Raw genomic sequence first — 14,213 nt, 5'->3', positions numbered from 1 at the left:
GAGTTGGGCTCTTCTAAATCGCAAGGCTATCAATATCTTAAATTGCAGACGTGTGTTACTTGGTTAGATAGTCGATAATGGTTCGCTTGCAAGGCGAACCCAAATCAACTACATAAGGAAGAGTTGGAGGTTAAGTTGTCATTGATCGTTATAACCATCTTATCATTTGGAAGGAAATTTTCACTTTCAAGGATCGACTCGAGTCTAGAATATTCCGAGTCTAAGGCTAAGAATTCGTACATTTGATTATCTAATTTAATTTCGGTTATTTAATTTTGTATTTATAATTCAATTATTATTTTGTTCTATTTATATTTTAACCTTGACCAACTAAAACCCCCTTCATGTTATTTTCAGCACAGCACGTTATAAGTCGTGGGTACGACAACTGCCACAACTTTGGAATCTGGTCACGAAAAAAATGATATTAGGAATCCAATCCCTATGGAATCGGTCTTATTTTTCTATACTACTGTTTAATTTAGTTAGAGCGTAAGAAATTTATATTTAGTGACATCGACAGCTATTAAATTTATGAAGAAGTGAAGTAAAAAGAAGCCAAAGATATAAAAGGTTTGAAAGTAAGTGATTCTACCCTTTTTTCTTCTTTTTTTTACCTATGTAAAATAGAATGTCGATAATGGCAATGTATCGCAAAGAAAAATAGAACACAGATTTTACGTGGAAACCCTTTCGGGAAAAAAATCACGGGCAGAAGAGAAGAAATTTACCAAGTTAAATTTGAATTATTACAAGGAGTATAGAGTGCGTTTATTTATAGGTTTAGAAAACCATATTCGAATTTATAGGTTTAAATTCGAATTATTTCTTGTGCAGCCTGTATCATACGGTAGGGGTCGGACCCAGTTGCAACCCCAATCCAATATCTTGCTTATTGAAGATTTACGACGGTGAAAGTTACAATCTATCGTAGATCCCTCTATCTTACCACTTATATTTTATTTTAATAAAAATTTAGATCACAACTCTAGCAATCTAAATATATTGGTGTTTGTGTTTTCATAAACAATAGATACTTTTTAAAGTCAAATCAAGTCAAATGGGGAGTACTAGTCTTAACAGGTTGTCGAACAGAACTTTTCTGAAAGACATAAATGAGATCTAATTTAAAATGCTATCCCCACTAAGATATTTCTTACAAAGGTCATTGAATACTTGTCGGTTCCCCTATAAGTCGTAAAGCTGATCAAAGAGCTCCATACTGTTTTATCTTTTATGGGGGCTCATGAAAATTCAAACTTCAAATGTCAAATCAATGGAATTGTGCAGCAAGTGAAAAATGGATATGCAGCAATGAATTTCCTTGAAATTTCTTCTTTTGACTCAGCATGATTGTTTACACTTTTAATGACTAGTTACCAGGACGGCCAACTACAATGTTGATGTTCTTTAATTGGGCGGGGGGAGGGGGAGATTAAAACTAGAAGAGCAGCATGCATCAAATTTTTCAATTGAATTCATAAAATTATATTAAATCAATCAAATTCATAAGGTGATACTGAAACTGTCACAACCAGAGAAAGAATGAATGGGACTATTTACATTCTAAGGGCTGCCGGATTCTTGCAGGCAACAGACCTGTTGATCAAGGTAGGTAGCTCTTGGAGAGAAAAGTCGTTCAACTAGCATGCAACTGCAAAGGGGTGCTCACTACTATTGACAAAATCCTGAATCTGGTTCGATTTCATTGGAGTTATTAGATGTAGATGAAGAGTAGAAGGAATGAACACTGGTTGAATTTTGGGTCTGGCTTCTACTTGAACTGTGATCTTCCTTCTGTTGCTGCAGATCTCTCATGGCCTTGAACCTTAAATCTTCAGTAAAGCTGCTTGGTTCTGGTATTGGGTCAGGAACACTCGTTCGCCCTTCAAGCATGTTTACCACCTCGGACATTGTAGGCCTAAGTGATGCAGATGCATTTGTGCACAACAGAGCTACTTTAACCATGAGTTGCACTTCTTCTTTTTTGACTTCGGACCTTAACCTCTCATCAAGAAGTGCTATAAAGTTCCCCGATTGTAGCAAATGGCGTGCCTGCAATACAGAATAATATACAGATATTTGGTGTTACATTCCAGTATAGAAGAAATCTGCAAACTAGTACACAAAGTGGTCCATCAAAAGAAGAAAGAAGGCAAGTACCCAATCCAAGAGACAAACAAACTTTTCGCTTGGCATGAAGTTATTGGTGTTCTTCCCACTAACGAGCTCCGTTGTTAGAACTCCGAAACTATATACATCTGCTTTGTGTGTCAGGTGGCCCCATAATGCATATTCTGGTGCCATATATCCTCTGCACAATAAAATAGTGATGTTTTATGCAAAGCACGGTCTTTACGCAAGTCACTTAGTAGTCATAAAGAGGAGGAAGTTTGTTGACTACTAAACATTAGGGAACTCACATGGTTCCAGCAACTCGGGTGGTGATGTGGGTCTTCTCCTCTTCATCGAGCCTAGCCAATCCAAAGTCTGATATTTTAGGGTTTAAGTCACTATCGAGAAGCACATTAGTAGCTTTAATGTCTCTGTGAACAATCTTGAGTCTTGATTCTTCATGCAGAAAAGCCAGGCCTTTAGCTATACCAATACAGATCCGAAGCCTCGTAGGCCAGTCTAGTTCAAGCTGATTATTTTCTGAACCTACATATCATGCCAAGAAAGTATAACTTGTATTAAATTTTATCCATGTGAAACAAGACATTAGTTAATAATGTCTTAATTCTTTAATCGTTACAAAGAGTGAAAAAAAGGATGAGAGCATGATGCAGGACTCACCAAACAAAGCACGGGCAAGGCTATTGTTTTCCATGTACTCATACACCAGTAGCAATTGATCCCCTTCAACACAAAATCCATGAAGCTTGACAAGATTTGGGTGTTGCAAACACGATATCATCCCAATCTCATTCAGAAATTCACGATTTCCTTGCCGTGATTTAGAGGAGAGCTGCTTTACTGCAATCCTGGTTCCATCAGATAATTGACCCTGAATCCCGAACTTTATTAGAATAAAGTAAATATTAGTAATAACAGGACCGTCATATAGCATTTGGCTAGGCACCTTGTACACGGGACCAAAACCTCCTTCTCCAATCTTGTTTGCAGGATCAAAGTCATCAGTGGCAACTTTAATCTGTTTCAAAGTGAAATTCCCCGATGACGAGTCTTCTTTGGTATCTGTCCAAAAAAGCGCTCCTTATTATCTACACGAGTATTGACTACAAAAAGAACTTCCTTTCGACTTTCAGTTGCTTACTATCTAATTCTATCATTTTCATGACAGGTAATTTAATTGCATCATTGACGAAACAAACGGATGAAGGACCTTGCTATTTCGCTCACTGTTCCTGCAATTGATTTATTTAAAAGGAAACGGGGGAAAAGGTGGAATAACTCCACTTAACTGGGAAGTATACAAGAGAGTTCCACCAGTAGAAATGTAGAAAGTCTGTAAATGCAAAGAATTAATTTCTATGTAACACATCACCAACAGAATTAGAGGATGTACCTTCTTTCCGCCAATATTTCACAAGCAAATGGCCTTTCCACCAAAGAATTCCCAGTGTGAAGAGGACAAGGCATGATCCTAGAACCCCAACAACAATGGCATATGAAGATCCATTGTTTTTTCTTTTTGAGCAAGGTTTAGAATCTGCCCAACACGGCAATGTTAATTTATTAAGGCAGAACGAAAAAAAGGCCTAGCAGAAATCTTTTAAAGAAAGTTTGTGTTCGTTTATATGTTTTTCAAGGAATGGAGACTCAAATTAAAAAATGCAGGGGCGAGGAAAGACTATGCAAGCAGGTATACCAGATATTACAGAAATAGCTGATACAAGTGGCCCATAGGCACTTCTTTGAGGAATCCTTGTTGTTCCTTTGCCATCCCAGAAGAATCGAATCTCCAAGAAATTAGTTGTCACACTTACATTTGAAATTTGTTTAACTAAAGGCTTTAGTGAACCCTTTGCCTCTGATTCAATATTGAAGTCTTTCCACACTAATTTTTCCTGTGACGGTTGAGGTTAATGTACCCACAATTTACTCCAAAAAAGGGAAAAAAAAAGTCTTCAAAAGCATGTTTAACTGATCACCTGAACATAAATGTCAAATATGCGCCTACCAAGGCTGTTATATGCTTCATCTGGAGTAAACTGTAACTCGGCAAAATTGAAAGTTATGGTGTAATTTCCATTCTCTAAGCAATAATGGAAATAAGTGAGAGATATTGGAGCTCTGCGAGCTGTTGTGTACAGTTCTGAGATGTTTGACAATGGCTTTGATACGGTGTAACGTGTATTTTGGAAATCATTGTCATCCATGAAGTCTCCAGTGCTACTAAATCCCCAATAACTATCTTCTTTAATATAATATTTTGCTGCACCACCTTCAACATCACCATCTCCTTCATATAATATGTTTGTTTTATGTTCCTTGATCCTTGTGTCCTTTCCACCACAATTAACATGTAAACAATTTGAATCTGCTACAAATCAAATAATCAGTATTAAAGAAAGAAATAAGCTAAGTAATATATTTAAGGAATACAACATAAAGCCATTCTTGTACAGCTATGGTACTGTTTCATGAAATTTTGTACCAAACTCAGCACCATTGTGAATCTTTAATCTGATTGTTCTATAAATACATTGCTCCTTGGTGAATATGAACTTGGACTAATCAATTATCTATTAGTTTATTTTACTGTGTTCTTCATGTATATTAGTGTTTCAAGGCTGCAACTATTTTTTTTTTTTAAAAGACTAAGTGCTAGGAAGATTTGTTAGCTTGTTAGTAGGAGTAGGAGTTGTTAGCTTGTTAGTAGGAGTAGCAATTTGAATTTATTTTTTGTTGAGGTTGTTACTTGGGACTTGTATACAAGGGCTGTTTAGCTAATCAATTAATCCCTTCATTCATATTTTGTTCTATGCTTCAATTAGTTCTTTGCTAAACCAACAGTGGTATCGAGAGCTATTTTTCTTGAGGGACCTATGAGAAAACTTTTGTGAGAGTTCTGAGAGAAAATTTGAGAGATACACTTGTGAGGTTTTTGAGGAAAATGAAATCGAGATCGAGTAACCTGTCCATCTTAACCCCACCTATGTTTGATGGAGAGAATTATCAAGCATGGACTGTGAGAATGCAAGCATACATAGAGGGTTGTGATTATTGGGAAGCTGTCGAGGAAGACGATGAGGTGACTCCACTTCCCAACAATCCAACTATGAACTAGATCAAAATGCACAAGGAGAGAACCACCAGGAAGGCTAAGGCAAAGTCTTGTCTTTATGTTTCGGTTTCAACAGTCATATTCAATAGAATTATGGCTTTTGGATCAGCGAAGGAGATATGGAACTACCTCAAGGCTGAGTATCAAGGAGATGAGAGGATCAAGAGCATGAAGGTGTTGAACTTGATCAGAGAATTCAAGAGGCTACAAATGAAGGAGTCTAAGTCAATCAAAGAATACTCGGACAAGCTGATAGATATTGCCAACAAGGAAAGAGTTCTTGGGACTGATCTCTCTGATTCTAGACTGGTGCAGAAAATACTTGTCTCTGTGCCTGAGAAATATGAAGCAACTATAGCCTCTTTTGAGAACACTAAAAACTTGACTTAGTTGAGAGTAATGGAGTTGATCAATGCTTTACAGGCACAAGAGCAAAGGAGACTAATGAGGCAGGAAGGAAGTATAGAAAGAGCTTTGAAGGCTATGATGCAGCAAAGTGAAAGAAGAAAGGACCAAAAGTGGAATGGGAAGAAGAGTGGTGGTGGTAGTGGTTCAGAAACTACTGCAAAAGGTAATGGTACTGGAAACTCTCACAAGTATTCTTCATGTAAGTTTTGTGGATAACAGAATCATCCTCATTTCAGGTGTTGGAGAAAGTCAGATGTGAAGTGCAAAAGGTGTAACTCGATGGAGCACATTGAAAGGTTTTGCAAGGAATCAAAAAAATCAGCAACAAAGTGGAGCACATGTTGCAGTTAAAGAAGAAGAGGAACAACTATTTGTTGTCACTCGCTTCTAATCAAGTACTCCATGTGAAAATTGGTTAGTTGATAGTGGTTGCACCAATCACATAACTTGTGATGAGAAGTTGTTTAAAGTTCTTGACAGGTCATTGAAGTCAAGAGTAAGGATAGGAAATGGAGAATACCTAGAAGTGAAAGGAAAAGGCACAGTAGAAATAAAGAACTGTCTTGAAACTAAGTTGGTTTCAGATGTTTTGTTCGTGCTTGAGATTGATCAAAACTTGTTAAGTGTAGGGCAATTGGTAGAAAAGGGATTCAAGGTAATGTTTGAAGAAGGAATGCGTCTAATCCTTAACTCTTGTGGCAATGTATTGTTCAGGATCAAGATGCAAAAGAAGAGTTTCTCATTGAATCCACTCGAGGAGGAGCAAGTGGCATCCCAGTGTCAAGTCAGTGACTCTGAATCGTGGCATAAGAGGTTAGGGCACTTTCATCACAAAGTTTTGCAGTTCATGAAGAAAATTGAAATGGCAATTGGGCTACCAATTTTGGAGGAGTTAAATTTGAGGTGCAAAGCTTGCTTGACTGGCAAACAAACAAGGTTGCCTTTCAAAAACTTAACTTGAAGAGCCAAAGAGAAGTTGCAATTGATTCACGCTGATTTGTGCGGTCCACAAGCAACTCCTTCATTGAATGGTAGCAGATATTTCATTATATTTATTGATGCTTTTACCAGAATGTGCTGGATTTATTTTATGAAGCAAAAATCTGATGTTGCTGATGTGTTTTTTAAGTATAAAAGATGGGTTGAGAATCAAAGTGGTTGTAAGATTCAGGTTGTCGGATCTGATAATGGGACAGAATATACCTCACAAAGGTTCAATACTTTCTGTGAGGAGGCTGGGATAGAGCATCAACTCACTGCTCCCTACTCTCCACAACATAACAGAGTTAGTGAGAGGAAAAACAGGACCATTATGGAAATGACTAGGTGCATGCTGCATGAGAAGTCCCTACCTAAGGAGTTTTGGGCGGAGGCAACTAACACAGCTGTATTTTTGCTAAATAGATTGTCTACAAGGGTATTGGAGAAAAAAACACCCTAGCTTGGTTTGAAATGAAGCTAACTCTGAAGAATTTGAAGGTATTTGGTTGTTTATGTTTCTATCATGTTCCACAAGTTAAAAAGGGACAAGTTGGGAGAAAAATCTGAGCATGGAATATTTGTTGGTTATAGTTTGGTGTCAAAAGTCTATAGAATCTATCAACCTCAAACAAGGAAGATGATTGTGAGTAGAGATGTTCAGTTCCTAGAAGATGAGCAGTGGGATTGGACAAGTGATGCAAAAGAACAAAAACAAGAGTTCTCTTTTAATCCTAATGAACTGGTGGATGATACACCAATTATAGGTACAAGATCATTGAGCGAAGTTTATCAAAGGTGCAGTGTAACTATTTTTGAACCTGCAGGGTATGAGGAAGCCAAAGATGATAAGGAGTGGATGGAGGCAATGAGGAAGAGTTGGGTATGATAGAGAAAAACCAAACATGAGAACTAGTTGAGAGGCCTGCAAACAAAAAGGTGATTGGAGTTAAGTGGGTTTTCAGAACCAAACTTAACCCTGATGGCTCAATGAACAAGTATAAGGCCAGGTTGGTGGTGAAAGGATATGCACAGGTTTGGGGAGATGATTTTTCTGAAACTTTTGCTCCTGTGGCAAGAATGGACACAATTAGGATGCTTTTGGCTATGTCAGCTCAACAAGGTTGGAGGGTGTTTCAATTAGATGTGAAGTCGGCACTCCTGAACAGAGTATTGAGCGAAGAAATATATGTTGAGCAACCAGAACTCAAAAGTGTCATACATTGTTGGTTTAGTAAAGAACTAATTGAAGCATAGATTGTTGGTTTAGCAAAGTGTCATACATTGTTGTTCTATGCTTCAATTAGTTCTTTGCTAAACCAACAATGTATGACACTTTCTCTATTAATAGTATGTCCAGATAAAGTATAAAGAAATTCTACGATAAAGTTTACTGATGACTTTTCAAAAACCTTAACTTAGAAACTCAATGACCTCAAAACAAATAACTATTTTTCGTATCCTTTATCCAATTTTCCAACTCATACAATTATGTGACAAAATTTACTTATTTATCAATAAAAGTTAATAGGGTGCTTATAAGTTATAAACTAGTTTTTGTACATCTTGCTGTCTTTTTAAAATGAGATAAGAAACGCTAAGAGAGAGATGACACTAATCATCACAACACTGATTCACTTCATATGAAAGAAACCTGGGTAAAAAGCTAAAATACACGTGGTCAATCCAATAAAGTAAAGGGTTGAGCGGACTAAATTACTGGCAGTTCACTTATTCCTACTCCTGAAGGAGACAACTTACATTGAGGACACGTGAAATGCTTCTTGCATGGAAGAGCTCCCCCCCTGTTAAAGAATTTGAGAACTGAAAATAATTAGCACAATCTTTGAACAGTACAAACAAAAGATCTTCCTTATGAAGCCACCAAACATTTTAAGGGAAAAATAAGAAAGGGGGAAGAAAGGGAAAGAAAACTCTTACAAGTTGTTCCTTGATGAAGAACTACAAAACAAATTTAAGTTCAGATTCCTAAGAACAAAAGACGAGATATTTGTTAGTTCTACATCATATCAAAGATGAAAGTATAAAGGAAAGACTAAAACAAAAGTAGTCTAACATGTTCTCCTGACAAACAGGTTTTTCAGGGCCTTGCCATTCAAAGTTATTGTATGAAAGATCGCTGCATCCAAGCATGGAGAATCAGTATAAATTTCCAAAGAAAAGATCAGAATGAACTTAAATAACACTATTTGATTATTCAGAGATTCTTCTTTTTGCTCTTCTTTTTTCCCTTTTGGGTTTTTACGAGCAGTGCCCTCAGACAAGGGAATAAATGGAAATGTGATAAGTATCACAGGCAGAAACATACATGCTACTTCCTTGCTTCAGTATAGAATCTGGAACATCTCCGCTTAGCATATTGCCACTTAAAAAGCTAATAAAAAACCACACCAGATGGTCAGTATTTCCTATCAATCATGATAAGAGAAAAGAATCAACTTCAAAATAAAATTTTAATTTCCCATATCAATGCCAGTTTTTAAGTGACTCGAAACTGGACAAATTTAACACTAGATCTCAGTTATGATTGCTCTTATCCTATCTTTTTGCATACACCTATATTTTCTACCTTCTACAATAAAGAAGTTAAAAATGCTTATTCAGAATCTTAAAACAATCCTTTTTCTGCAATGAAGTCCAAAAGTTAGTAAAATGCAGCCACAATTTCAAATTTATACTTACACAAATCTTAGACGATCTGAACTTATCCTGGTTGGAATTTTCCCAACTAACTTGTTGAAACTGAGATCCCTGTTGCAATGGTGAGATAATTTTAGTGCCCAAATTTTCAAACATGATTTTGCAAACTAGGAGTCTCAATGAATCAGTTACAAACTTGCTTTTTGAATCAAAAGGATATAAGTTCATTGCAGGCAATAACTTGGCGATAGAATATCTATTCAAGAAGGATCTTGAGGTAGACGTTAACCAAATAAATAATAAAGAACTCTGCTCCTGAATATTACGTCCAAAGAAAGTAATAGGACTAAGGCATGAACTTCACTTTCATATACATGTCTAGATCTATTTTCCTCAGTTAAAAATAAAAGCAAACTAGTTCTAAAACCAAGAAACACAGAAACCAGACATGTTATTGTTGACATGCCACCAATTCTAGAACTGCCTGATATTTTGGGCTTTTAATCTATCTTAGACCATTATAACTGACATCCCAAATTCATCATCTAAGTGTTAATTAAATACTAAGCACCCTTTGGCCTAGTGATATATTCTTATTTATAAACCTGATGCTCTACAAATTTCTAAGCATAAAGACCGTGACGTTTTCAGCAGAAGATTTGCAGTCCTTCAAGTGTAGAATGAATAACTTGTCTGCAGCCAAAGTTTGAACAATGGCCACTTTACAGCATGATGGTAGAGAACAATTTAACTATGGTTGTCAACCAAATGTTACTGAGGCTATAGTTTTAGTTTCTTAAAAAGAGAATGACGGACTTGTCTACCAGAGTCAAAGAACAATTACAACTTTAGTTTCTTAAAAAGGAAGTGAATGCAAATAGAGGAAGGCAAGGACACTTCATGCCCTAGAACCTTGCAGTTGTTTTACTTACAACATTTCCAGATTCTTCATTGCCCAAATGTAATCAGGGATCTCTCCAGAAATGTTGCAACTCCTCAAAACCCTGCAAAAATATAACAGGCTTAGGTTCAGTCAAAATGGATCATATACAGATGGCACCTTCAAAATAATTGATAATGTGAGCACTAAACATACAATGTTACTAGGCCTTTCATGTCTCTGAGCACAGGAAAATCCTGACTTGGCCCATTTATATCACTAATCCTCCTGCGCAAAAGATAAGTACAACATTTGCAATCCCATCAGTGAAAAAAAAAGCTAGTTGTGCAATATTAAGTCAATGACTGCAAGTAAAGGACGCATTATACTCACAGCACAAGTAAATTTCTCAAAGGAGATAGGCTCACAGGTATTGGTCCCATGAGCCCGCTTGCATGTATTTCTCTGCAATAATTCCAAATAAACAAGTAAAAATGTAAGAAAACGGATATATGCATATGTACATATATTAAAAATCTGAATTTTATTTTAACTAACAAGCTTACAGTCTGCTGAGTTGTTCCCAGTTTAGTATGAAACCAGGTATTGTTCCATTGAAATTGTTATCATTTATCCTACTGCAATAGACAACAAAATGCTGTTGGTCCTATGAACATATCGAGGTACATGGTTTAAAGTACAGGAAAATTTGAAGAAACTTACAGATCAGTTAGATTTTTTAGTAGACTAAACGTCACTGGCAAATTTCCAGTTAATTGATTGGAGGAGAGCATCCTGAAATTAACATAAACGTAAAAAAGATGAAAACAAATCATTTAATGTTGATGACGGGCAAGTAAAGTAATTAACTGATTGTGCAAGAGCATCCTGAAATACTGGGTTTTCCCTTACAATGTAGTCAAGTTCACTAAATTCCCAAGTTCAGGTGGTACAGGACCCGAAAATTGGTTTGCTTCAAGACTCCTGATTATGAAAGCATCAAACATCCTTCATAAATTTCCTACTATGTGAAAAAGAAAGATGAAAAAAGCTATAATTTTGTAGGATATATAGCTATACATATAAAAAATGCAGAGTTTGCTATTTTGATTTTGCATTGTACCTTCTTTCTAGGACTACAATCTTCATAACATCCTCAAAATATTAACTAAAATATACAAATAACTCAAGTTCTGAACATACAGATATGTGAGAGTGGTAATATTTCCCAGGTACTTCGGAATTTCCCCTGACAAGCGATTTACTAGAAGAGAGCTGCACAAAAACTTCAGGTTAATATACCATATGAACAAAAAATTATGTTAAAAGTTTCAAAAACTTACATAGAAGTCAACTTCATTGAAGCCCATTCAATTGGAATGGTACCATTTAGGTAGTTGTAAGCAAAGTCACTGATAAAAAAGTAAGATTACTTAGGACAGTTATCTACTATTGCTGTAGATTATATAATCAGTATGTACAATATAAACATCATAGTTAATCATTTCAAGAGCTCTTACATTTCCCGAAGGTAAGGAAGCTTAACCAGTTGAGGGGGGAGTATTCCAGGAAGGTTATAACCTTTGATCGCTCTAAAATACATAAGCCAAGATGTATTAGTACAACAACGACAAAAAGAAACAGATACTGATTGCCCTAAAAGCTTCACTAAAGAAAGCATAAACTACATAAATTACTGAAATAGATACTCAAATAGCTTTACTGCAGTCATTGATTTTAAGGTTGTCTGCAGATGTGAATATCAAAACCATGCCTCAAAAGGAGAATCCATGCAAATATAAGCTACTTCGATTACAACAGCCAAAACTACCCTCAAATGTTGTCATTGACAACCCCCTCAGATTCACTTTAGTTAGAAATAGCCATGCATAAACATACTGGACACATGGAATAATTCACCTAATCAGATCAAAGAATTAAATGTAAATTAGCTAGTAACAAGATGAAGGAATAATACATCCTTACGACATGACAAACAGTGCCATCCGCCTCACATTCGCAAGAGATCTCATGCTCGGAATTTTTTGGCGGCACTAGCGTTACCCCAACCATTTCAATTTCACAGGAATCACCAATAAATTTCCAGTATGTGGAGCCCATTGCAGTAGTAATCTCTTCCAAAGCATCAACTAGAAGACATTCATAGTTCCATAAGCATCGCAGCAATATATATGAATGTAAAAATGAACAAAAGCATCTTAATTGGATCAGCATTTTAATTTGTAAACCTATAAACTGGATAAGAAGGGAAGGAAAATATTAGGATTAACTGCTTAAACCAAAACATTTCAATCACCCATAACATTAGTTCACACTCAGCGGTCAAAACCAAAAGCCTATTCATCATTGACTCAATATTTATGACTCTTTGATTCCTTGTGGACTATAGACAATTCAATACCTCAGGCACAAGAATCACTTACTGATAAGCTTTTGAAGAAAATGGAAGTTTTAGTGTCATTATGAGCATGAAAGAAGGGACCTAAGCGAAAAAACAGTAGTTAATACCACCTACTTTCACCATAATCATATACTTTGTAATGAACCCAAGGAATTTAAAGCAGCAAGATCCTATAAGATTCCAGCTTAGAGATAAGTTCCTGCAATGGGTTTTAATTTGAGGAACATCCAACAAAAATTAAACCAAGTAAAAACTTAAATCCATTTCCACTTCCCTTTCATTTTAACCAGCGAACCCCCAAAAAAAAAACATATTCCCACACTATCTCATCAACCAAATAAAAACTACACTACTAAAAATCAGATCTTGAACTCTGACTCACCTTCTTCTTCGGGCACCTTCGACTCAGAATATCTAAGCAAGCTGAAACAACCCATTGCAATGATCCAGAAGACAAAAAGCTTCTTGGTAACCATGATGACCGTTACTTTCAAAGAAACTATGAAAAGCTGCTCTATTAGAGTTCGACCCCCTTGAAAATGTAGATTAAGAAGCTAGTGTTTGTAATTATAATAGTGCAAGTAAAGTTGGAGACTTGACAAATCCCAAAAAAACCCAGAAATCGAGATACTGGGATGTATATTACAGAAAGTAGATACTGGGAAAGTAAAAAATACATTTGGTATATACTGAACTGTTAATTACATGAAAAAGGAATATTTTTTCCGGAAATTTTGGGATCTTTTTAACAGGGTAGGAATGTCTTAATCGTTTTTAATTGATATTTATTCTATTTTATTTGCTGCAGTAAGTTCACGTTTTTTATATTTCCATAAGAAAGATTTGCTGTTTAAGTTAAAAGAAGCAGCCATGAATGAGTCTTAGAGTGGTTTGGAGTGCGGTTTAAGTTCACGCTACAGAATCGCTACAGTATATAATTTCACTGTCATCGCTGTTTTTACACTAATTACAGATAAACGTACCGCCTATCTAAACTCACCCTTAGCACGAAACGACCTTTTGGGGTTGCTAAGCTTCCTTTTCTTTGGACTAATTTATGTATGTATATTGTCTCCATTAATTAAACAGAAGAGAAGTCGAAAAATAGGCTAATACTTTGAATCATATGGTCTAAAGTTAGGCAAGGATGATTGTTACCAAACCTTTTTTTTTTAAGTACTAAGTTTTTGTTTCGATTGTTTAATTAAAAATTTTATAATTTCATCATTGAATTTATTTGAAAGTTTTTATTTAAATTATTAAAAAATTTAAAAAAAAAGTATTTAAGTCACTAAGCTATTAATTTTTTTTTAAAGTTTCGCCAATGAGTTCCAAATGACAATTCGACTTCATGATATCTAAAGTTATTTCATGAAAAAAAAAATTAAACTAAAGAAGAAAAGAGAAAAGTAAGTTTTTAATTGGTTCAGGCTGTTGAAACAGAGAAAGTCATATAACATCGATTTTAACATTTCAGTTATTTAAATAAAAAAATTTGAATAATTTAATAAACGAATTATAATTTTAACAAATGATTAAAATAAAAAATTACTTATAATTTAATGATTAATGATATAAATTTTTTATGTAACATTAATAGTAATAGTAATTGG

The 14,213-nt window shown here is 35.4% G+C and overlaps 1 protein-coding gene across 3 annotated transcripts; it reads right to left on the bottom strand.

Annotated features, from left to right (window-relative positions):
- Positions 1 to 1,464: 1,464 nt before the first annotated feature.
- Positions 1,465 to 13,283, bottom strand: LOC107901714 (probable LRR receptor-like serine/threonine-protein kinase RFK1). 3 transcript variants are annotated; one of them, XM_016827812.2, is made up of 24 exons: positions 12,983 to 13,283; positions 12,157 to 12,328; positions 11,699 to 11,770; positions 11,522 to 11,590; positions 11,382 to 11,453; positions 11,091 to 11,162; positions 10,902 to 10,973; positions 10,745 to 10,816; positions 10,572 to 10,643; positions 10,395 to 10,466; positions 10,231 to 10,302; positions 9,341 to 9,409; positions 8,967 to 9,032; positions 8,715 to 8,777; positions 8,579 to 8,626; positions 8,399 to 8,442; positions 4,116 to 4,507; positions 3,833 to 4,031; positions 3,530 to 3,673; positions 3,083 to 3,198; positions 2,797 to 3,007; positions 2,424 to 2,661; positions 2,164 to 2,314; positions 1,465 to 2,055 (listed from the first exon to the last, which is right to left on the bottom strand). In XM_016827812.2, the coding sequence occupies exons 1-24, from the start codon at positions 13,074 to 13,076 to the stop codon at positions 1,675 to 1,677; spliced, it is 3,033 nt and encodes a 1,010-aa protein (XP_016683301.1). In that variant the 5' UTR covers positions 13,077 to 13,283; the 3' UTR covers positions 1,465 to 1,674. The 3 variants fall into 3 exon arrangements, with proteins under 3 accessions (XP_016683301.1, XP_016683302.1, XP_016683303.1); XM_016827813.2 differs by having other exon boundaries at positions 4,116 to 4,504; positions 12,983 to 13,280; XM_016827814.2 differs by having other exon boundaries at positions 12,165 to 12,328; positions 12,983 to 13,279.
- Between the last annotated feature and the right edge of the window lie 930 nt (positions 13,284 to 14,213).

Source organism: Gossypium hirsutum, chromosome D06, assembly GCF_007990345.1.
Source record: "Gossypium hirsutum isolate 1008001.06 chromosome D06, Gossypium_hirsutum_v2.1, whole genome shotgun sequence".
In the NCBI taxonomy this organism is placed as follows: domain Eukaryota; kingdom Viridiplantae; phylum Streptophyta; class Magnoliopsida; order Malvales; family Malvaceae; genus Gossypium; species Gossypium hirsutum.
The sequence above is the reverse complement of the archived record's forward strand: the minus strand, read 5'-3'. Positions and strand labels throughout refer to the sequence as shown.